The sequence below is a fragment of the Aphis gossypii genome, chromosome 1, assembly GCF_020184175.1.
Source record: "Aphis gossypii isolate Hap1 chromosome 1, ASM2018417v2, whole genome shotgun sequence".
In the NCBI taxonomy this organism is placed as follows: domain Eukaryota; kingdom Metazoa; phylum Arthropoda; class Insecta; order Hemiptera; family Aphididae; genus Aphis; species Aphis gossypii.
Genome location: NC_065530.1, coordinates 65,424,879 through 65,450,624, shown reverse-complemented (window position 1 = coordinate 65,450,624; position 25,746 = coordinate 65,424,879). Strand labels below are relative to the sequence as shown.

General features: G+C 29.1%; 2 protein-coding genes and 1 non-coding gene across 5 annotated transcripts; all 3 read right to left on the bottom strand.

The window, feature by feature from the left end:
• Window positions 1–5,180: 5,180 nt before the first annotated feature.
• Window positions 5,181–8,235, bottom strand: LOC114121317 (uncharacterized). 2 transcript variants are annotated; one of them, XM_050209837.1, is made up of 4 exons: window positions 7,567–7,726; window positions 7,349–7,494; window positions 6,966–7,268; window positions 5,181–5,879 (listed from the first exon to the last, which is right to left on the bottom strand). In XM_050209837.1, exons 1-4 carry the CDS (start codon window positions 7,590–7,592, stop codon window positions 5,383–5,385), a joined length of 972 nt encoding a protein of 323 aa, XP_050065794.1. In that variant the 5' UTR covers window positions 7,593–7,726; the 3' UTR covers window positions 5,181–5,382. The 2 variants fall into 2 exon arrangements, 1 of the variants encoding a protein (XP_050065794.1); XR_007606735.1 differs by lacking the exon at window positions 7,567–7,726 and adding an exon at window positions 8,031–8,235 and having other exon boundaries at window positions 5,435–5,879.
• A 5,656-nt stretch (window positions 8,236–13,891) lies between these two features.
• LOC114121307 (vitamin K epoxide reductase complex subunit 1-like protein 1) lies at window positions 13,892–25,668 on the bottom strand. Of its 2 annotated transcripts, XM_050197974.1 has the most exons (9): window positions 25,549–25,668; window positions 25,345–25,440; window positions 24,209–24,372; window positions 23,889–24,146; window positions 23,324–23,425; window positions 23,050–23,219; window positions 22,015–22,436; window positions 15,093–15,202; window positions 13,892–14,250 (listed from the first exon to the last, which is right to left on the bottom strand). In XM_050197974.1, the coding sequence occupies exons 7-9, from the start codon at window positions 22,182–22,184 to the stop codon at window positions 14,024–14,026; spliced, it is 507 nt and encodes a 168-aa protein (XP_050053931.1). In that variant the 5' UTR covers window positions 22,185–22,436; window positions 23,050–23,219; window positions 23,324–23,425; window positions 23,889–24,146; window positions 24,209–24,372; window positions 25,345–25,440; window positions 25,549–25,668; the 3' UTR covers window positions 13,892–14,023. The 2 variants fall into 2 exon arrangements, with proteins under 2 accessions (XP_050053931.1, XP_050053932.1); XM_050197975.1 differs by lacking the exon at window positions 23,050–23,219 and having other exon boundaries at window positions 23,345–23,425; window positions 25,345–25,560.
• Window positions 15,716–15,789, bottom strand: Trnai-aau (transfer RNA isoleucine (anticodon AAU)). The gene has a single exon. It is a non-coding gene; the product is annotated as a tRNA-Ile (tRNA).
• Window positions 25,669–25,746: the final 78 nt, after the last annotated feature.

Genomic DNA, 25,746 nt, shown 5'->3' with positions numbered 1-25,746 from the left:
TAATTAATTTATAAATAAATGTATAAGTTGTAAATTATGTCAATATGTCATATACGTGGTTATGCAGCCAGCTAGCAAAATCATAGTATTGAGCTGTTATAATATATTTCAAATATAGCCGGCGGTTGAATATTAATTTCGTATTGTTCATAATAACAATATAAATATATAATATTCGTGTAAAATTTCATGACGGTGATCTTATATAATTAATGATCATTATTTATTATTAGTGTAATAATAATGATAACACGCACATGAGCAGGCGTCCTATACATTTTCATACAATTACAGTAATTATGCACACGAGACACAATATTATAATCTTACTGACGTGTATATTTTTCACTGTAAATTTGTACATATTATAATAATAATAAATAACAATATAATAGAGTGATATCAATGATTATTACTATAGGTACGTCGTAATAAGTAATGAGAAAGGCGCGACACGAGTACACAACCAATTAGATGCATCCGCTGCAGCCGATGCAGTTGCCTAACATAATATAATAGAATAATGCGTGTTGGAACTCAAAAAAAATTTTTTTTTTCCATCTGTCTCGATAATAATTTTTCAAACCTATTATTGTTCAAATATAATGATATTATGAATGATTATAATTTCAAAATAATAAGTAAAATGTTGATAAAAAAAAACCCCGAATTAAATATTACTCTATCCAAATGGCTTCAACATTACATTATGTCGTACAACGAAATTACAATATAATTAAAATACATCATGCTTTAAGCTTATAAAGAATGGTGAATCTGAAATTGGAAAATTTTTAGTTCTAACATTTGGTTTACCATTATTGCAAGATGCTAATGATATATTGAAGATTGCTCTGTATTTGCTTTATTAGAAAATATGCAATCTGATTTTAAGGGCCAACAATATTGCGACTATTTATCTGATATCTAAAAATTATATTTTTTCGTTTTCATTATTTCCTCCAAAATTGTGGTCTTCTAATAATACTACTAATGCATATAGCATGTAAATCATTTTATTCGAGATTTAATAGAAGTTTTTATAGACTGAAACATATTATATTAAAATTAGAAGCAGTCATATAACACAGCGTAGATAAACCAAAACAATTTAAACTTGTCTTACTCAAAAAAATAATTATACATTAGGAAAAATTTGACGTTTAGAGTTTATCTTCAAAGTACGCCACAAAAATAAACGTAAATAATTATAACTATTGTTTTATTATTATTTTTTAAACAATTTTTGTTTTAAGCTTAAATGTAATAATTAATAACTATTGATTTATTAAATTTTTAATTATTTTTGTTTTAAGTATTAATATATTACAAGACTGATATTTTTTTACAGCAATACGAGTGGTATTATTTTTTATTTTGGTCCTTTTTTATCATATTTTGTAGGATTTTACCATTCCCTAAATTACAATCATTATCGTTTAAATAAATCGGGTTTGACTGCTGAGAGGGAGTTCATCGTTTAGAAGTGGCCATAATAATAAAACATAAAAAATAATTATTATTGTTGTCATCAGTTATCATCTATTTATCAATTTGACAATCATTATACCAAAAACTTATTTGTTTCCGATATTTTTGAATATTTCCCTATTCTATTAAAATATAAAAATCGAAGATATTTTTCACTTTTACTAAGACATATGACATCTCATGGTTTGAAAATTTAAAAAATAGTATATAGACAAAATGTGATTTACTGTGCCTACTGCCTTGTGTTATTTTATTTTTAAATAATTAAAATATATTTAGATACCTTTGTACAGATTGTTCAAGTTGAAATAAATGATAAAAAAAAAAAAATTATAATCTATACAGTGCCCCGACTCTCTGGATAGCAGTAAATTAATATTTAGAAGTCAATGAGTTCAGAGTTGTACATATAGAGTACTTCTTAGACATTTAGCGTTCGTTTGTTTATACAATGGTATTTAAATTATTTTGTAATCGTTATTTTGTGATAATACCGTATAAATCTGCACACTATGCAGGAATAATGCGGTTTTTGCGCGCTGCAGTTGCGTACCTATTTTTCGCACCGAAAAAACCGTCAGTGTTTTTATTTTCGGGTCAAACACCCCGATGCAACGCCGAATCGATCCTCAAACGGCGTCAACAGTACCCTATGTTTTTATAACAGCGTGCAGTCTGCATAGTAAAACTAAACAACAAAACATTTTACGATTATGGCAATAAAATCCCGCGCAGCACAAGGTCGACCGACAACGGTCGACCTCCGCCGCCGTCGGAACAACAACAACAACGCGTACGTCACACACAATAACCATAAAACGTAATGTATATATACCGTTTTACTACTATCGTCACTACGTAGAAGCGCAAACGGAAAGAAAGGGTTGCGCGCCGACAAGATTGTGTAATCCAAGTATTGTACATCCTCCGAGATCACCAGGGTCCCAGCAACCGCGCAGCCGCCGCCGCCGCAGTCGTTCGGGCGGCGGCGTTGACGGCGATAGTTGCCGGCGGCGCGGGCTGCGATTCGACTCTCATAGTATCCTAGTGCTCGCGGCCCAGACATCGGTGGCTGGCCGCGACCCGACCTAAATTCCGAAGGCTCCCCAGTCCCGTTTTGAATCCACCCACCCAGCCACTTCACCCACCGTTCCGACCGCTCCGGTCCCGTTTTTGACCGCCGACGACCGTTTTGCCGCCCACGCGTTTCACCGTCCGAAGTTTTCGAATTCGATCCCGTTCGGCACGCACTCGGTTCGGTCACACACTCACACCGCGGTCGCTTATTGAAATGTTATATTATTATATTATAGTATTCGCAAATTGTTTTGAAATTTTATTTTTTCGATATCGCATATATAATTATTATTCGTTTAATATTCATTGTCACGGTATTTCAAAATTTATGAATCGGTACAAATTTTAAAATCGAAATGATTAAGCAAACAGTCGCGGTACTGTGTAAATAAAATTATCGGCGATTGTTCAAAATTGAGCAGATTATCGCGACAAGAATATAATGTACGTTAATGGGTCCCAATAAATTGTTGGGAAAAAATAAAATATACAACGTAACATATTATCAGTTATCATGTACACACTCATGCCTTTAAATCAATGGGTAGGACTAAAATTTTTTGGCCGATGATTACATATTTACATTTATTACCTATTGTTCTAATCCATTTTAAAGGATCTTACATATTATATTGAATTATCCGACTCTGCCTTTACGGACTTGCTATGCGAGATACTAACTGATAACGTACGAGAAAACAAGTAATAAATTATAATAACAAAAGTGCTACTGTGCTAGTATCTATTCTATGGTAGTATATAATAATATATTAGGTTCACAGCATTTTTTGAAGGAAGGTTATTTACAGCCTTTAACTTTTAATTTTTGCCTCAAACAAAAATATTTACCGTGTACACATTATTACACATATTATCAATAATTATTATCATCAGTACAAAAAATATTAATTACTTTGTGTACATTTTTGATTTTTCAAAGCTTTTCATAAAATTAATTATTTCACGTCACAAAAACACACAAATTACTAAATTGCTAAAATAACTTATATTGATACAATCTATTTCGTAGTTTGCTTATAATTTATTAACACTATACAATATATTAATTTTATTCCCTAAAATAATTATTTCAATTTCTATTAAAAGGTTCGAAAACTCAATAGTCAATAAGAATTGCTTTTACTCATATTCACAGTTCACACTATTATAGGTGATATAGCTCTTAAATCTGTAACACATTCGCCCACGAATCGAGTGTCATAGCGGACGAAATAAACAGCCATGGTCAGCAATATTATTATTTTATACACACACACACACACCCGTACCCGTACATACTATGTATATATATATTGTTATTGTAATAATTTGACAATGTGTAAACGACTGGTGTGAATCGCGGTAAAATTTTTTTACAAAAAAACGACTGTAGACTAAGTTTTCGTGCATGATTAAAAATAAAATGCATTGTTCGGAGTATTTATCGGAGTATTAGCTATAAATTACCTTTAAATAATAATATTATTAAATTTTAATATATTAATTGAATATTATGAAGTCGAATATTATATTTTTCAAAAAGATCGACAAGACAAATTTCAAAATTAAAAAAAAACCAAAAAATGGCAACCTGCGAACAGCAGGGCCGTTTTTGGGATGTGTGGGACTCGCGCGGTTCGGATTGCATACGGGTACAACAAGTGCCTCTCTGTGCGGAAGAAACCCATTGCGCGTCGTAGGATTGTGTCGGGACACTGCGACCGGGCGGCACGGGCGGCGGCATCGGGAGTGTCCTCCAACCGCGACACCGGAACATGTGATGGAACACGCATGAGCAGATCGGCCTAAACTTCACTCAGGGATCGATGTTCAGCATGCCATCACTGGACACACCACTCCCATTGCTGAACCGGCACATCGCCAGTATATATACATGCCGTTCCACGAGTGTCATTACGAGTGAGAGAATATTGGCCCGGCGTCCGTCCTATGACCTGTGGACGATTAAAGTCGACAGGCCTGGTGTCAAAAGACAGACCGACTATCGACACGTCCGATAAAGTGACGTACGAGTCGGTCCGACCGTTTTTCGGTCGCATGCGACCGATTTTTTGACGGGCCGCAATCGGTCCGGTCGACTGTGGCGTTCGCTGACGACGCCGGCCGCAGCATACGACGGACTAAACGCTCGCGACCACCGGCAGATGGCGAGTCGGTCGGCCCGAAGTGGCCGATACAAACGGCGGCATAGTGTAATGAAACACTGTTTTTTCGATCTCCGAGATTTAAAATATTATCATTTTTTTTTCTATAACAAATTTTTTATTATTAAGCATGTCTAGTACAAAATTAATAACACTATTTAAAACCTAAAAACTTAAAATACAAAACTAGTTAAAACTAATACACTATGTTTAATATTATTATTAATTTATAACAATGTATTTATCTGTTATCATAATATTCATAATAAATCATAACGAATTACGATTACAATTAGTTTTTGATTATCTATGATGATTTGTTGCGGTTTTCGCTCTAAATTCATTCCAATAAAACAATGACACGAATTATTATCCAATTATTGTAGTCCACCTGATGTTTAAATAACTGTTCAAAAACACATATAATGATTATATGCACATATTTTAATACGTGTATTAAAAATACATGTAAAATAATAAATTCGTATTTAATACATTTTTTAGTAAAAGTGTTGCGTCTTTTACGTTATGAATTATAACTTATAGATAATCCAAAGTGTTTTTTTTGTGATACATTTTTCTTCGCCTAATATATACGTTATATAACATACCAAAGTATCCGTACACTTATTCCATAATCACAGGATTTTTAACACTTGCAAGTGAGGAAAATGAGGAAACAAAAGATAAATCTACGATACCATTTACGTCTCTTGCTCTTTTTCGTTGTTTTATTTGCATCTAAACTGTTATCAGACTCGTGTTGCCTTATTACATCGGTATCATCCACTGCCGTCACTGTACCGACACTTGGAACACTTCTAATTTCATCTACTGTCACTACTTCATCCGTGGCACTGGGTAAGTTCGTTGTATAGTCCACTGACTTCACTGCAGTACTGGTACTTAACGAATCTGTATCACCCTTCACAGACGTCACTGCAGCACTAGTAATAACCGCATTCGTGTCGTTATTGTTCACTCTTGTCACTATAATGGTACCAGGAACGCTTGTATTATCCACTTCCAAGACAACCTCATCGGTACTCAGAGGACTTGTGGTATCGTTTACCGATACAATTGCTGTCCCGGTAGTATTTTTGTCATCCTCCACCGCTGTCTCAAAAGTACTCGTACTCGTAATGTCTATGTTTTATAGAAATTAAAAAATGGAGATATGACAGTATATTGTATTATTATTATTATTAGATTTGTATTCAAAATGGTAATGTTATATTGTTTTGTTCTTACAAATGATAATTAAGTTGTTATTAAATTAATATGATTACGTGTTCCTTTTAATAAATCATATATTATGAAATTATGGGCGTCACCGTTTTCGGTCAAAATGTACCCTTCCCTTTTTGGCCAGCACAGTTTTTTTTAAATATTATTACATATTTTGTTAAATTAAAATTTTGTTTGACGAGTTTTACTATTTTTGTAGTCCTCTCTCTTCAATGTAAGTTAAATTACGTTCATAATTGGTTTTTTGTAAGTAAAGATAAACCAGCGTTGTTTCTTGTTTGATACAATCAAATGTAAAACTACTAATGTTTGTGAGTCGTTCTACTCTTTTTTTTTTAATCACTGCTTTTATAAACATACTCTATCCATAATGAGGTGGTTAGCTGTATTTATTAATGAAGTTCAAACAGATAGGTATATACTGACATACTGTATACATAAAAACTAATAGTATTAATATTTTAAAAACACCTAGTGATACAAAAAATGTGAAACAGCTACAACGAAATGAAGCTTACATTAAAGACTATAAAAAGACAAATTTTTCAAACAAATATGATACAATTTTAAAAAATAAAACTTAATCTTAATTTTTGACCTATAATACTCATGAATACATTTTATTATTATAATTATTTTTATATAAGTATTATAAGACTAGGTATATTAATTTGTACTCGACAAATGTATTATATTATAACATTTTATTGTACTACCATTTACCAATTATTTTATTTTATTATTTTTTCAGAAAGTATAAGGTAATATTTTGTTAAAAAATCACATTTTTGGATACAATCATATTAAGTTCAGTAAAGTTGATATAATTGTAAATTTTAAAGAAAACTGAGCTGGCCGAAAAGGAACAGTGTCCGAAAAATAAACTGTAAGTGTTGTCCGAAAAGTGACTCTAGCCGAAAAGGAAAGGGTATATTTTGATCGAATAAGAGGCCGCTCAAAATTATAATATATCACAGGTAGTACTTGAAAGGTTTGTGCTATCCTTTACTGGCGCAGCTTTACTGGTACTCGGACGGTTTCTATTATTATTCATTGTCGCCGCTGAACTGGTACTGGGGCGACTTCTATTCACCCACGCTGAACTGGTACTGGGGCGATTTCTATTCACCCATGCTGAACTGGTACTGCTGATGCTTCCAGAATTCCTAGTATTCCGGGGTTTTGTAGTAGTTAAAATAGGGTCGAAATTGAAAGGGATTACATTCACAAATGACGCTTCCAGTGTCTCATATTCGACACATCTCTTATGTCCTTTGAACGAACATACTTCGAGAAATGACAGAATATGAATGCATATTATAGATTATTTTAAAAGATCTTTAATTCAAGATGTCATGTATATATACTTTCACATTTCCTAATGGATAATGGCCAATATCGTTTTTCTTCGCATACTTCACATATCTGTACTGGATGAAATATGTCACGGAACCGTTTAAATTGGCTTAATTTACAGGAGAGTTTTCCGTCCACGAATCCAGCGCATTGTACTCTATAATATGACATACGAAAAAAAATTTATAGTGATAAACAATAATTGTACGACTTGTGTAAAATCGCATACACTGGCGTTTTCAACAATAACGCCATTTCGACGTCAAATTAAAATTAAAGTTGAGCGCAATATATAATATAGAAAAAAAAATATTTACAAATGTAAAAATCAAATAGAATATATTATATTATATTATACTAGGTAGTATAATAAGTCTTAATAATTAATACTGTTTGAATAATGGAAATATTTCGATATTAATAACAAAACTGTCCATAAAAACCTGATATTTTTAGCCAGAAAAATAAAATAATCATGCTAAATTACTAGTGATCGTTGTTTAATTTTTTTTATAGATTTAAACATAGACCTTAATGCCTTATACTTAATAAGGTCAATGAGTGTAAAGGACTAGCACCGAGTTATAAGTTAGTTAATGATGTTAAAAAAAAAATACATATTAATATATCCAATATAGTATAATCAACCGGAGGAGATTTTTTTGAAAACTCAAATTCATAAATTATACAAACCTGTTACCCCGCGTAACTATAAAAACACGCGGTTATTCGTAGTCAATTTCATAATTAGACATTTATAAATTATTATGCTATATAATACATCGATGGATGTTATAATAATCGGTAATTATACTTTTACGTGTTTTTCGTTTTATAAGTGTTCAATAGGTCAACGAGGTGAAAACATTACACTGGTTGTGATTTTACACTGTTTAACGTATATTTATAGATATACAAATTGCAATCTATTGCAGTATTTTATATTTATTTAAATTAGGCGCTCAAATCATCCAAACGCCTTGTCAGTCGCCACCTCGGCCAATTCAATACATAATTATGCATGACATATCATACTAAACAGATAAAACATACTATTAAGTATATTTATCACTTATTTATTAGGTATATAATATATATTCAAGTGACCCACGGAATTTTATGATCGTGTACATGTGCATTGTGCAATAATATAAATGTCAAATATAATTATTGTTGATTTGTACGTAATAATGATCACTTACATTACGATAGTTGTTCGACAAAAAACCATATATACACGAAATAACCTAACGAAGCAGATAATACACGAGCTTATACTTTTATATGATGTGTACAAGTATGACATGATTATTATATTAATAGGTATATAATGTATTATATAATAACACATTCGTAGTTTGTGCTTACCTATATAATTTAGTGCTATAGCTGTATACATATTAATATATATGATAAGCTTATACCTATAAGGCTGTAAGTACGAGAATTATTACGTGTGCTAAGTACATCCATATAAAGGTACATCACCACGGGTATTATAATATATTATCTGTAAACTGAAAAGTAGCAAATAATCACACATGTACACTTTGCAAATACATAAATATGGAATACACTGCAACGTGATGAATAATAAATGTATAATACTAAAAAAAAAAAAGACTAGTAAAATCGTTTTTTACATTATTATATGAGTTTATATAGCCATATCGGTATAGACTAAATTATATAGATAGGTATATCGTATATTATATAGTTAATCCGATATCGTGTTTATAGAAAATATGGCATGTTCGATGTTCATAATAATATGTATAAAATCATAATGGCAATTTAGGTCACCCTCAATTATAACATTGATAAATGGTAATATAAAATAATGATTGATCGATTAATAAGACGTATGGGGTACTAATTAGTATGAATGATGAAAAATGTTTTTCTTGTCCATAATAAGCACGTTCAATATATTTAAAAAAATTCAAATTCTTAATAATAATTCTTTGATAATTTAATGTATATTATAATATGATGATAGGCCTGCAGTAATCAATAGATAAAACTCGTTATTTAAATGTAAACGAAAATATTTTACAATTATTGGTCTATCGACCCTAAAATGTTTAGAGCGCAATATTGGTATTATATGAAAAGGTAATTTTAAGCGCAATTGGTAAATTCCCTATTATTATTGTCGAAGCACCTTCACGTAGTAATAGCAGATTTATATTTTATACAAAATTATTATATTATAATTTATATTACCACATAATAGTATAATATGTGTAATAACTTATTTTATAGGATGGTTTAATATACATTAATTTTATCGCAGTTTTTTTACTTATGGATAAATTTATTAATATACAATTTCTTACCAACTGTGTACAGCGAACAAGTGTAAGCAATTTCTCTTGAAATTAGCTCAGAAGATGAAAGTCAACAAGTAGCTATACTTCTTTGATAGATAATAACTTTAATATATTTTTTTAAAGTTGTATGTAGAACAGCAATACAGCATTCATTATAATATATTTAACAAAAAATTGGAGCGAACAATTTAGTGAAGTTGAAGGCTTATGCATTAAAACTAGCAATAAACGTGTAGAGCTGTCCGACATCGTGGATGAGTTGGATGTGATATCAAAATTGGATCCTACTTGTATTATTGACCTTTCGTAGTTGTTGTTTAATTTCAAATGTTTGTTATTAATATACTAGTCCTAGGATATAGTGTAAAATGATTTATTAGGATTAAGAATGACATATTAAATAGCAGTGTGCCAGTGTTATAATGATATTTATTTAGTCTTGTGGCATAATAATGTGAATAGGTATCATTACATATATTATATACTAATACATAATTATCTACATATTATTGTATACAGCTGAGGTTTTGTGAATGACGACAAGTATTATAGTATTGGAAGAGAAAAGCTACTGCAGGGAATACACCGCATTTAAAACTATATACACTTATATTTATATTTTATAAAAAAATCGTTTTTGTTAATAATAAATGCATTATTGTCTAATTTTAATGCACCATCGCTGAGAATAAAGATAAATAAAGAAAATGGTGAGTATACGAGCAAAGCCAAATCCGGAATACTTTTTCGGGGGAGGGATGTATGAGCTACCTATATTATAATTATTTACCTTAATCGTAAAAAACTGTATTGCATTAATATGTATACAATTTTCAATGCATTACATAATATAAAATTAAAAAAAAAATAAAATAAATAATGATTGATAATTTTACAACATTTTAAATTAAATATTTTTATACCACTAATCACTATAGACTACTAAGTCTAGTAGTTTGTTTTATTTTGTTTTGTTTTACGAAACGATATAGTATAATAACTTTATGGTATGTGTATACCTAAAATATGCGTGTTAAATAAAACGCCAACAGAATTCGTATTCAAACGATATAATGATGGATGCGTCGACGATAGGGACGCCAATTAAAATTCTAACACAACTGACGAAAAACGGAATTACAGGACAATATATTATTATAGACACACGCGATAGATACGCCCGCGCTAATTCTACGGCAAAGGTGCGAATATATTATATTATATTATACGCACGCGGCTTTGTAATTAATTCTGATGGCGCGTGCATATAATTAGCATATTATACGTATTTTTTTTTTATCGATATCGCAATTATACGGCCTATAAATATATATTATGTTGTTCGAAGATTAACTCAACGTGATGTCCACTGTGGCGAGTTTGACCGGTGTTTGAGTATTGTGAATAATTATAATATAACAGCATAGCTCTCATCACACGTGAAAGTCGTTAATAATAATAATATTGATAACGAGTCGTCGTTCTTGCGACCACCGACGTCTCTGCTAAAACGACCTGTGAATAATTTCTATGTTTTATATACGAATTACGAGTATTATTATAATAAACTAGCTATATACGGTATATACATTATTACATACCGAGTGCCGAAGATGTGCGGCAATTATAACGATATCGTGAAAGTCGATATTAGAAAATGTGGGTACGAACACGGCCAATTGAAAACGTGAATCCTATTATAAAAATGTATATTTTAATAATACGCATGATATTATGACGTAAATCGTGAAACTATTTGTGGGGTGCGCAATCGAATGGCAGTGGCGGGTACTTGAAAAATTTAAATTATCGAAAATGTAACATCCTTATACGTAAGTAGGTACTTACCTAATTTTATTGTTTTGGTTTTTATAATATTATGTTCTAAGAAGTAATTTAATATAATAGCACAATTATTGGAGTGATGGATTACTTACTTAGTTTGTTATCTTTATACGAATTATACGTACTTTTTCTTCGACGTAATAATTTTTTACTATAATGTATTAATGTCATATTTTATTATTACTTATTTACTTCCAAGTATCCAATATATGTTTTAGTGTATTATTGACCTTCGTAGTTTCGAGGAGACTGCTTTTTATTTTCTGATATCTCGAGAAGTCAAGTCCCACTGCACGTATACGTCTATACAATATTGTATATTTTAATTAAGTGCATATGTTGTATGTTACTGTACAATAACATTCTTATACTCTAAGTATAGGTATATTTCACTGGATTTTTTTTTGAACATAGAAATTGCCAACATTTCTTGTGTCAAGGGCCACAAAAAAATGTATATTTTTCTAAAGGGAGTTAGATAAGGGCACCATGGTTATTAATATTTAAAAAATTAAATTGTATAAAATAATGTTCAACAAACCATAATTAAAACTTTACAATATCTAAAATGTTACATAAACAAACAAAATTATTTATGATATATGTGTTGCTGACACTTGGTGTTATAGATATGGGTCGTAAGTACCTTTATGATGGCTATTTTAGCTATGTATTAGAATATTAAATGCATTTTATGATTTTGAAAGCCGTTTGACGGGGAGCATAAAGACTGATTATTCATTTTAGTCCTGCGATGTAATGGCAAACAAACGTTACTCTATAATTAAGTACCTATATATGTATAGCAAACTGCAAAAATGATAAAAATAATAACAATAAATTGTAGTTAAACCATGATGTCAAATTATTATTTGTAGTTTCCAAGGGACGGCCTGAATGACCTGACCCATCTAGACACAGGAAGATTTCGAATATCTTAGCTTTTTGCAAGCACTATACTGAATGGCGAATGCCTACTTACCAAGATGACTGGATGGCAGTCAGCTATAATACATTTATCTATTAATTTGTATAAAATATTCTTTATTGATTTTAGAAATTTTAATTTTACAATGTATTTAAACATTATAAACTATAAACTAGATACGCCCAACTAAGGTGAAATGTTGAGAGTTTTAAAGCTTTCATAGCAATTTACTACTATCTATTAAAAAAATAGTATTTATATAGGTATTGTAATAAAACGTTCAGATATTTAGTTGGTATGTTCTATTTGTTTATACTAAAGTAATGATGTGAACTTTTTTTATTTGCAATCTAAAACAAGAGGACGAGGTAGGTATGGCATTCGCCTCGCCCCTTAGTCGAGGTGTGTTTCGTGTCAAGTGCAAGTTTATACACAAAGCCGATTATATGTATAAACATAATAATATAATATATTATATTTAGCTTTTCAATGTCGTGCGCGCACGCGTGGTTTTCGTTGTGACGACCTCCAATAATATTATAAATTATAAAAAATATGTTACAAACGAATATGGAGAGCTATATACATTGTGATGTTTTTGGATCTGTTGCGGCTGATTGCGGGGCACTCCCGAAAAATAAACCTATTCCGCGTTTGACCCACTCGATCGGATGTTTGAGCCGCCGCCGCAGGAGATACGATTGAGATATTATTGTACAATATATAGTATACACGCAATCTACATAAACATAATATATATATTATATATACATAATACATATCTATATGTTAATGTTATATATTATTATGTAGTATATATTATATGCTTAGAATAATATATGTATAATGTATATAATATTAAAATATATACTGTATAGTTGTCGCAGATGATGTAGCTCCGCAGCTATTTATTATTATATGAGGCGAGCGCCCACGAGTCCCACGCGGAATATTCGTATTAAAATACGACTTAGATTATTGTAAATTATCATTCGTCGCCGAACACGGTTATGACTTACAGACTTCAATGTAAGGAGTCTCACACTTTTAATCGCTGATTGTGTGCTTTTGAAAAATCTATTAAACTGTAAAAAGAGTGCCTCAGAAATTAAATTATATATAATAATATATAATATTATATATATTTATATATAGAGAGAGATTTGATTCGAATGTATAGTAATTTTCAATTTTGATTTACCTATACTCAAATTAAAGTAGTTTTCATTAGTCATTTTAGTCACTAATTATTTTCAATTTTCATTAAGTAAAGTATTAAACCATCAAATATGGTATAACACGCAATTCGCAACACGTTTAAACAGATAATAGCCAATATAGGCAGATTTGAACGACGACTAAGACCGTATAAGATATACATACTTTAAACGTATAGTCGGTATCTGCAGCTGTTAAAATATTATGTATAATAAATAATATAAAATTAACGTATTTTAGATACTTATTACTTTTATAATATATTATAATATAATATACTCTACGACATTCTATTTTACAACGAGAGTGGCGCTGTTTTATACATATATAGGTATACAATATATATATAGGTATGTTATATTTTAATCGGCTTTGCAAGGTTTATGGTGTTTAGATAGCGACAAAAGTTGACGCCGTTTGGACGACACACACAGTAAACTGATGGCATTTATGAAGTACGTGGTTAAGCAAACCAAGCACAATTCCCGAACGATGAACACCAACACGGAAGCCAAGTAAAATGTGGAAATGTTGGAAGCGATCGCTAGGTAGTAGTGGACGTTTACGATTTTTTGCTTGTCCGAACAACCTGAAATTCAAAAATGAACGAAGATACAAAGATTACCCGATAGGTGTTTGTCAACAACTAATTATTAATATATAATATGGTAAATCGCATATAGGCGTGTGCAAGTGGGCAGCGGAGTCAGCATATTATTGTTGCCCTTGAACTTTTTTTCGGGTTACCGAAGGACGTAAAAATATTTAATTAGATATGGGCCTAGGTAAATTTTATCTTCATAAAGTTATATTTACACTGATTAAATACATTATATTGCGTAAGAAACAATTATTGATTATAGGATTACAGCTATGAAATACAAATTCAATAATATATTTATCGGGAACTGTACTTAACTGTATTATCACAGTTAATATAAAAATGATTATCGTAATATTAATAATTATCGTCAACAAGACAACTAACTTAAAAATTAATTTGGGTTTCTGAAAAATGTATCTTATTCAAAAAACTTAATGAAAACAACAACTAATCTAAACAATCATAATTTTTATACCTAAAATATAAAGGTAAAATTATTGGTCATTTTTCATGACAGAACAGGTTACAGGTCGGATTATTCTCATTCTGCCTCTGAAACTGGAGTCAGAGCACGTCTATAGTAAATCGTAAGTATATGGTTAAAAGTAGTAACCAAAACGCCTAATCATGTGTTTAAAAAAAAAAAAATCGATGCGAGCGACTAAGAAGCAATATAAAAGTAGCATAATATTTAACCCGCGGATTCGAGACAACAATGTAATTGTTGATAAATATATGCCCACCGCACCGTGGAAGTCCAATGTATTATAATAATGATTTTTATTTATTATGTATTGCATATTTGCATTAAATATAAGTAAACGCACTCAACATGAACGATAGGATGTAGAATAACATTCCAGTGAGTCCGTTTGGCACGTTGAAAGCAGAATCTTCGCCGAATATGTATCTGACGATCCCAAAACCTTTGGCGTATCTGTAAACATAATTTAATTATGATAAATGATAATAAAATATAATTGTAAACACTGCTTTGAGCAGTGATACTTATTATTATTGTTTTTATTGAGTGAAAATGAGACAATTTTTTTATGCATCGTCTAATGATGCTATTATATTCTATAACTTACAAGTACGGTAGTAGGTACGCATTATTGTAATAATGTAATATGACTATTAGAAGATAACCGTTTCGATTTCGACCAATAATATTAATGAGTTACTGGTTAATGTCACCGCTAAATATGAAAATAAATGTTAACCTACATCAATAGACAGTTGTAAAGTTAATTTTGATATTATATATTAGGAATGTACAATTGTATATTTCGCGTAGATACCTACCTATTATACTAAAAATACAATTATCGTTTTGAGGTTTATAAAAAATATTTTGAAATGTAAACGAATAAAATGCAAAAGTTTGTAATTATTCAGCATAAGAAAAGAACTTTAAAATGCAATATTATAAATAAATGCAAAAAAATGCTGGCCCATGGGGGGATCGAACCCACGACCTTCGCGTTATTAGCACGACGCTCTAACCAACTGAGCTAATGGGCCGATGTATTTCAAAGGCCGATTTTTGATGATTTCAATGAGATCTGCGTAGTATCTAAATAGATCTGTAAAACTGTCGTAATGAAAACAACGAAATAACACTTTTATAATCAAACATTTATGAATATTAGATCAAAATTTATTAGGAAGTTAGATGCATATAAACGCATTTTTAATTATTAACCAATCTTTAAGACATTCTACTCTTACTACTCTTTGACTGCATGTCGCGTTGTCACTATACTACCTGTACCGCATAACTGCATAAATGCATAATATAATACAGTTTACGTCAAAAAGAATCCATTTTACTCTATAATATATATAATATTAAAGTTAATTGATTTATTATTTATTGATGCCCCACATGGCTTTTTTTGATATTTCAATTTTGATTCAAGTTTTTGTTAATTTTACAATTCTCAAATAGCATACAATTTTGTTTGTAAAATATATTCTTCTGAACTTAAAATTTGCTATCTTGTGTATTAGTAAGACGGAATCGACCCGTGCAGGTACAACATTTTCTTGATAATATCGAATTAATTCTAATACGCATTATCTAATAAATACAAATAAACATGGTAGGTAAGCTTTGCAAATGTCATTACTCAACTTTGAAAATAAAATTATTAAACCATGATTTTAAATCAAGTCTTCCACTGATAAATCATTTATTTTATTTTATTTTTTTAAACATTTATTCCCGTATTCCACATTACGTTATAAATTACAATAGGTATCCAATATCCAAATAATATTTTGATGATTATTATAGTTACTTCAACAAACACCTAAAGCAAGTCTGCATAGTCAACTTAGCTAACACACATGTACTGCGTTTGCTTGTTACAAGGCGCATATCGTACATTTGTATTTTTTGTGTAAATAATATTAAATTAATTCTAATAATTCTAATTTTATATTGTTGCTGTGTGTTGTATTATGTAATATTATAGTATGATTAAATAATAATAATTGCTAATTTTTTTTTGAAAGTAGTAATAAATAATAATGTTAAAGATTGATGAATTTTTAAAGAATAATTTTATTAACGTGTTCCCTTCCCTATGGGCTATGAAAATTTACAAAATTATAGCAGTTAAAATAATCTTATATAGACCTTTTTACTGTTTCCACTAATCTACTGAACCATATTTCTCTAATGTAGAGCTCGTTTAAAAAATTGTGGTTTACAGTTGACCAATAATTTACTTTTAAACAAGCACAATATGTTACTGAACCTATAAATTCCATCTTAATATCCGATTTTAAAATCTCCTCGATTAACACTCGATCGTGGGCTTATCTGAAATTTTCAGCTACGTGAGCTTATTAAAACAGTATGTACTGTACTCATTAATAATAAACACAAAAATTCAGCTTTCAGTGAATTTCAGCCCAATATTAAAATTTATAATATAATAATTACAAAATACAGCCCAAGGACTAAGGAGACCGCGATCGCCCCATCGCTCCCCCCCTCGTATCCACCACTGTATTATATAACGTGTATTGTATTTGCCAGCGGCTGAATACGAAAATAATAAGTTATTACTTATTATTAGTTATTATTAAATAATATTAATCAATTTTATTAATAATTTTGTTAAAAATTCCATGAACCACGGGTGTAGATTATATACGAACTATGATAAAGAAAATATAATAAACAGGGAAAAATTCTGTCTAGCTTAAACATAATTGTTATAGAAAAATCTGAAACAAAATCATTAAATATTGACGATATAATCAATAATTTTGCTGAATGTCATTACAATAGAAGGATTTTATTAAAATACCTGAATTATTTATATTATTATGTATTTTATTGCTGTTTTTCTTAGCTTACATGTTACCTACATGGCTACATGTATTTTATTGGTACTTATAAAATATCTATATTGTTAGCTATTTTATCGTTCTTATTATTTCCAATTCATTTTTATTAATAGTAAACAAATAATTAATATTAAAAGTTTTAATTTAAACTTGAAACATAGTTGTTTTTGATTTTATCTTAAAATATAATAATATTGTTGTAGTTTTTTTATAGTAAAATAGGTTCATTGAATTGTTTATTTGAACTGGTATTACAATACCTATATAATGTTTATTGTCATACAATTGATGCGTGATGGTGTGCTTAGTATTGAGTGTAATTTTGAGTATACAAGTTAAAAATTGTTTAGATGAATAGATATTTTGTTAGGAAATAAATACTGTTTAATTCTAATTCTAATTTAATTGTTTACAAATCATTGTTTTAGTTAGTTTACACGATGAAGTGTAAAAAATTTTGAAGTGATGTGGATTGACCCTTCCCCTACACAAATGCCTGTCATCACTATTGTTTATATATTATATATCTCAAGTCAAAAATTTAGCCCTCCCTAATAAATTTTGGCCTCAGCCTGGCCCACCTGGTATTAAAATTCTGGCACCGCCACTGAATGTCATAATACGTTTTTATACATAGTTTATCACTTCAACAGTTATAATGAAATAGTACTTAAGTTTTAAATTTATTTTAGTAACCAATAAGTACTCTCACATCGTAAATTAATTTATTGTAATTTGTTATTAATGGCGATTGGTGCGATCTTATATTTTATAGGGATGAGAAATTTAAGAACACTGAACGAGAATTTCAGGGAATGTTTAATTTAACGGAAATTGTACAGGATTTATAAAACGAATTGTTTACTCATTATAAAGTTATACAGTGGTGTATATAATTTAAATATTTAAGTTTAGGAAAATTTAATTTAAAAAATCACTTGAATTGCTAAAAAATATATACAGTGGATGTCGCTTAATGTGGGTACGTATTGGCACCAGTCCTGTTTACCCACACTAAGCGGTTGTATATAAAAACCGAAGTACCTAGTCTAAGACACAAACAATTATCATATTATCAAAAAAAGTTTATGATTAAGTATAACTATGTGTAAACTATGATTGTAATGTATAAATTCAGATATTTTAAATATTTTGTATAAGTTATAATTTATATGCAAATTCTATACAAATCTGATAATCGTATATTATTCATTATATCATAAAATTAAAATTAAAATTTTATTTTGAATATTAACTATTTTTATTAAAATTTTAAATTAATCTTAGTTCTATTAGTATCTAGCTAGTAATCATACAACCTTTGTTAACGTATGTTAATATTTTAAACAATATTAAGTATTAACACTTAAAATATCATTGCTTTAGATAAAGGTATCGGTATGACAATAATGGGGAATATCCCAGAAATGTAGTATAAATTATCAATGATTCAATACGAATATTTTATAATAAGGAATTATATTACTTGGATTAAAATCCTGTTAAAGATTCACCAAAGCGTCTATACGTGTTAGAGTTTTAGACCCTTGTTTATATTATAGTTATAAGTGTTATAACTTTGAAATAAAGCAAATAAATGGAGAGCTATGTACTATATGTCCTATAAATATTTTGTTAACATTCATTACATAACAAAGAACAATCAATAAAACAAATTTGTTTATGTTTTCCTTATAGGAATTGAGTTATATTCTTCTCCCATGCAATTAGATAGTTTTTGGTTTCCGGTGAATTCATAATTTGGGAATTTCGAAAAGTGTGAATTTTAGTCTTATTTAACATTTTTATTATTAAATAAACATCAAAATAAATAAATAAAATGTAAAAATGTTAAGTAATAGACCTAATTAGTGATCACCAACAATTTATAAATTTTATATGGCTCATATAAACGCTCAGCGATATTAACTTTAAAAAAAATCATTACACTTTAAACAAATCGATTAACAGTACCGACAATCGCTGTGTGTTTTGTGTCCTTGTACGCTTATAAAATAAGCTGTGTACAACGTAGTGGGGGGTAAGTACGCGTTTGATAATAATAGGTACATGTCCAGTAGGTATTCTACCTACTTTTTTCTAAATTAATTTACTACTATTTACATTTAGTTATAAACTTATGAATTTTTATAACTTAAACAATTAGGTTAAACAAGTGAAATAAGTAAATAAGTTATATAGTTTTTGAAAAAACTAAAATGTATTTGTCACATTTAATGAGTTTATTATTTTATCAGAGTAGGTATTTATTTAATGACAGCAATAAATGCCTTTTTAGATTTCAAAGTAATAATTAACTTGAGTGACATAAACGCGAATAGCTTCAATAGTGGTTTATTGTATTCTATAACCAAATAATAACAATAATACCTTCATAATGTCTTTAATATTTTATTTAAAAATATCCAGAGCTAAAAACTAGATGCAGTATACCAGTTAAAATATATATAATTTATTTCCTATTTACATAAATATTATAAATTACTTTTATCAGATTTGCCATTATTTATACTTATTGAGTAAGTGTGATGTGTGTCCTTAAATTTAAACTACTATTATTAGGTCAGATGGTTTCTAAAATTATTTGCATATTTAATTTGCACAACAGTAAAAAAAAGCCAACTAGGTACAAATTTGGCCACAACACTCACAAGTCCAAATCTGTAAGTTTTTGTTTTTTGAGACGTTACTTCTCAGACGTACCTGTTTACTATTTAATTTTTACCTTTTGAGTTATACATCATTATTTTGGACTTGTTGTGACTATTGTACATACTAGATTCTGAGTGATTAGTGATAAATGTATTTTTGGATAGTTGATGATGTGAATTTTTGTGTCCATTATCACATTTTATAGCAATAAAAATGCTTTGATTTTCAACTTTAAGGGTGGTTCTGCAGTAACTACCTATACTATAATATTCTAGATAGTGATGGTAGTCCTATGGTGCAGGGTGTAAATTCACACTATTTTTTTTAAACACCTTCAGTGGCCTCCCAAAAATAAATATAAGTGCCGATTACCAAAGTTTTTTTTATAATATATATATTTTATATTTTGTCAGTGTTTTACTAATGTGTTTTATTTTGATAAATAAAATAAATAAGTACCCAAATCCCACGACTGCGAATTCAAATGAAAGATTTTTTTTTTATACTTAAGAAAGTCAAGTCTTATATTAGGTAAACTATATGGAAGATAAGCGTTTAAGTGACTTATTAGTGGAGTTAGTGAAGAAAAATAAGAGGCCAATACAATTAATCTAACGATGTGTAGATACATTGATGTAAGTTTGTGTATGTGTGTGTGTGTGTGTGTGTGTGTGTGTGTGTGTTTGTCATTAACTTTTAAATAATAAAAATGATTCGATTTTAGGTACTTAGAGGGTCGAATGTAAACATTTGCCAATATTTTTCTTGATTGGGAAAAATAGGAAAAAATTAAGGAAAACTTTAACTTTCACAATAAACCAGTTTTCAACAAAATTGATTTCTTTATTTTGTTATTATTTAAAAACGAATAATTGTAATAATTTTAAAATTTCATCAAAATATGCTTTTTTATATTATATTATATGTAATGACTTTTTTTTTAATAAAATTTATTATTAAAACGAAATTCCTTTGTTATATGATTTAAAAACATCAGAGCACTACCATATGTATTATGCACACCTGTACACAGGCATCAGTTGATTTTGTTAAAAAACTTAATTCTCGTTTTTGACAAGTATCGTTTATGCCCATACTAAAAAGGTTTGATTTTCGTTACCGCCAAATCTATTCCTACCTAATTGTCTAAATTATAGTTTGAGAACCATTTTTATGTATACATACATCATATGCATATATAATCAAATAAAAAAAAATAAAAAGATATGAAATAATAAAAATAAAATGTTTAAAATAATATTTTGATGTTCAATTTTTTTTAGTTCATTTGACATTGTTGAAATAATTATAGATTATGAGAAAATCACAAATTTACTTTTCAGCCTATTTACAGATAAACGTAATAACATTTTTTCAATATGTAAAGTAAGGTATTATTGTACCTATATCATTTAAAAATTAAAAACTATTATAAATAGGTACTTATTTAAGCATAATATAATATATAGGTATATGTATATATATTACAGTTCTATAGCAATCGTATATTTTTTTTAATGTCAAACACAAATTTATTGTGATTCTGTAGACGTTTCATTCGCACTATTATACTTATGATTATGCATTAGTACATTACCAATAGCTCGTATATATATATATATATATGGGTATTGAGTATAATAGATAGATTTTGTATATTCGCTTCAACAATATATGTTGTATAATTTTGTTGTTTAATAATAAATAACTTACGGTGAAATAAATGCTGGAGAACATTTGACGTATTTCCTGAGGTCACACAGCGGCTCGAAATCCGGATCATTTTCCAGCGAGATTTCCACGTACAGCGCGTATGTGGCCACGCAAAAGCCGATCAACGCGTACGCCTTGATGATCCTGTTGATCGTACAAAGCTGGACCATGTTTCGGCAAGCGTGTTACTGCAATTGTGCGCATTAATCACTCAGCCCTCTTACCATTACCTATTATTGTGTTCGGTCATACGTGAAATTGATTTTATGCAAATACATATATGGCACGTTACTTACACTGTATTGCACCAATTATTAGATTTTACCAGCGTCTGGGTCGTCCTATTATTTGGATCGTGCCGAGATAACGAAAAATTTCAGCTTGTTTTTTTTTTTTAATTTCTTGGGTTGTGAAAAATTAAACTATACAAAAATTCAACACCGAATTCCTATTTTTTTTTTTCATTTTCTTATTATAATAACACTATAAACTTTTAAATTTTCTTAAATATAGGTATTCTAATTTAAATTTTAAATGAATCTAATGAAATTAAATATACAAAATGTGTGACGTATTTCGATCGAGAGATGTTTGGTTTATTGCATTAACCGTCTAAAAGAAAAAAATGGGATAGAATTAATGTTTCGTGAATTGCCCTGTATAGTGAACGGCCACCTGGCGAATATTGTCTAATGTGATGCATTTTGGTTTTGTGTACCTACCTACCGTTATAAATTTATAATTGTTATTCGGTTTAAGGCGTCCACAAAGATATTCCTATATACGATATGAGTTTACGCGACTGACCCAAGAAAATAAATTAAATTTTTTATCAAATTTGATCATGTACAATATGCTCATATTATTAATAATATTGAAATAAAATGTTGTATTGTATCTATTGTGTATACCTAGCTACATATATACAATGGTCAATGACTGGTGGGGCAGTATTGGCAAGTATATCACGAGAACGCGTTCGAATTCTAAATTGTACGTCCGAGTGGTATATGTATAGTCAACAACTGAACATACCTAAAGACTGATACTTATGCTTGCTGTGATGACTACAAATTGGTGGTTCGTCCTACATTATAATTTAAGATACATCGCGCAAGTTTGGCCGAGATGTACACCAAAGACTGTTATACGAGTAGGCTAGTCACGATGAATTTTTAATGGAATTATATTATTTATATTTGTACCTATAAAATAATATAAAAACTGTCACACATTTTCTGTAAATCGACACAAGTAGTAGGTATCTAAGTATTATAATAATACTTATATAAAAATATATTTGACCTACTATTTATGAAAAACGTCTCACTTTTTACATAATAAACAGATGTACTCCACAAACCATTTTCATTTTACGTCTTGCAATCACAGTTTTCGTTAACATAGGCACCTATGAATATATAATCACAAAAATTTTATTTTCAGTATAGTATATTGTTATTCAACACTGTTCATATAGTTATTTATTTACCAAAATAATATACAAATAAACCTCAATTCGAAAAAGTCAGATACTATTTTTTATAAATAGTTAATGTAGAATGTAGATATATAGAAAAAAACTATTCAGAGTGGAACTTTGCACTTAAAAGTGTAATGTTTTATGAAAGAATTTCAGGTTAGAGATTTAAATATTTCAAATTATTCAAAATACTAGTGTGGTGTCAAAAAGGCTTAATTTTTTTGTAAACCATTCTATCCGTCGATGTGCATATTATATACGATTTTTGAGAGTTTTAAGTCTAGCATTGATAATTTTTAAATTATACTTCATAACAAAAATAATAAAACACAAAAACAAGAATTCTAAAATTGATCACTATTAATATTGTGAAATAAAAAAGAATACAAACCATAGTAAATCTAAGTAATCTTAGTAATATTATATTTCTTGCTTCAGTCTGCATAGTCGACGGTACTAACATACGTCACATGAACAAAAATAGTTATTTATATACTATTTTATATTGACATATTTCGGATAATGATATGATTTCATGAGCACGATGTCGGAAACTTCATGTATCAGTGGCCAGTGCATAGTCGTTCTGACCAGATGAGTCAAGTAATCAGTGTGCTAGATTTTTCAACGATAATCAAACGCTTTAAATCTGAAATATTATTATAATTAGTTATACTTGTTAGATATATACTCACACTACGTATTGTATACAACTTAAACTCCCGTAATAAAATCCAACCGTTTTTCATTTCAATTTTCTAATACATTATAATTTATAAACTACCCAATAATCGGATATCTATATCCAAGAAAGTTGTTTGTTGAAAAAAATTAAAGATTGTTTATATGTGACTGAGGGAAGAAATGACTGACATCTGTAACAATTAAACGTAACAAATATATATATAGATAAATATAATAAAATAAAACTATTTTATGTATTGTTATAACAGTCATACATCTATGTTTATGAATATATAAAATTAAAACATATAACCATATTTTAATTTTTACCAGTAATACATTTATATTATTCCATAACTCTGCTTGTTAAATAATGTTTTCATTTTATAATCATTTATCATTTTAGGCTAATATAATAATATATATCATGGTCTGGCTTATCAATACCTCAGAAATCAGAATGTAATAATTTCAATCTTGATTATGGTTAAAACGTAACTGATAGTAACCGAAGTGTAAATAGTAAGTAGTACATTACAATATCCTTCAAAAAGGAACCGATAGTTCCAATAGTCAATAGTGGTACAATATACTGTTATAGGTTATCAGTATTATACTATACATGTGCAACAGTATATTATAATATGAAAATAAAAATCGTAGGTATTATCAAAGATTATTATTATGTATGATCAAATATATAATCCATATTTTATGAATCATACTAAAATATATAAATAATAAAACTACATGTGATCTACTATATTGCCCATGTCAGAAAAAAGGTTAAATATTCAGGTGTATTTAAATTATTAACAATTAATTATTAAAAGTATCATTAATTTATAGTTTAAACAAATTGGTAAATTGTTCAAAAGAATCTAGAAAGTATTTTAAAATAATTTATTTGAATAATGTTTAGGTAGGTAGGTAGGTATTAAAATTTGTCTTTTTTCAAACTCTATGTAGGCACGAGTAATATAGTTTTAAAATAACTTGTAATTTTTAAATGACTTAACGCTTAAGTTTGAATATATCATAATGGATTATGTAAACAATATAACAAAAATATTAGAACATTTTTTCCTTAATGAACTTATTTAATTATATAGGGCTAGGGCTATATGTTCGGGCTAAATCCAGCCCTGCAAACCTGTACATACCTCGTTTGATCGTAATAATGCTTTTGTGTACTACAAATTCTTATCATTGTATGTTTCATGATGCATCGCAGTCCACAACATTAAATATAATTCGTTCTGTCCGAGAATTTGCAGAAAAATACTGTCATTGCGTATACTTACATTGATGTCTATGAGTATATAAAAAAAAAACTTGATATGTTTACTAGTTTACTTAGTACCTACCAAACAAAAAATATATGTGTATGGGTATAATTAGTGATCGTTATTCGCGTTCCATCTTTATGACCGTCGTTGCCCTCTCCTATACGTATGTTTAAGTCCTATTCGCAATAACCGGTATAATCGCACATTGGTTTGGCGCGTATTACTGATTTTTACTTGTCAGTTGGTTTCTGCTCAATCTGGAACTACACTAGATTA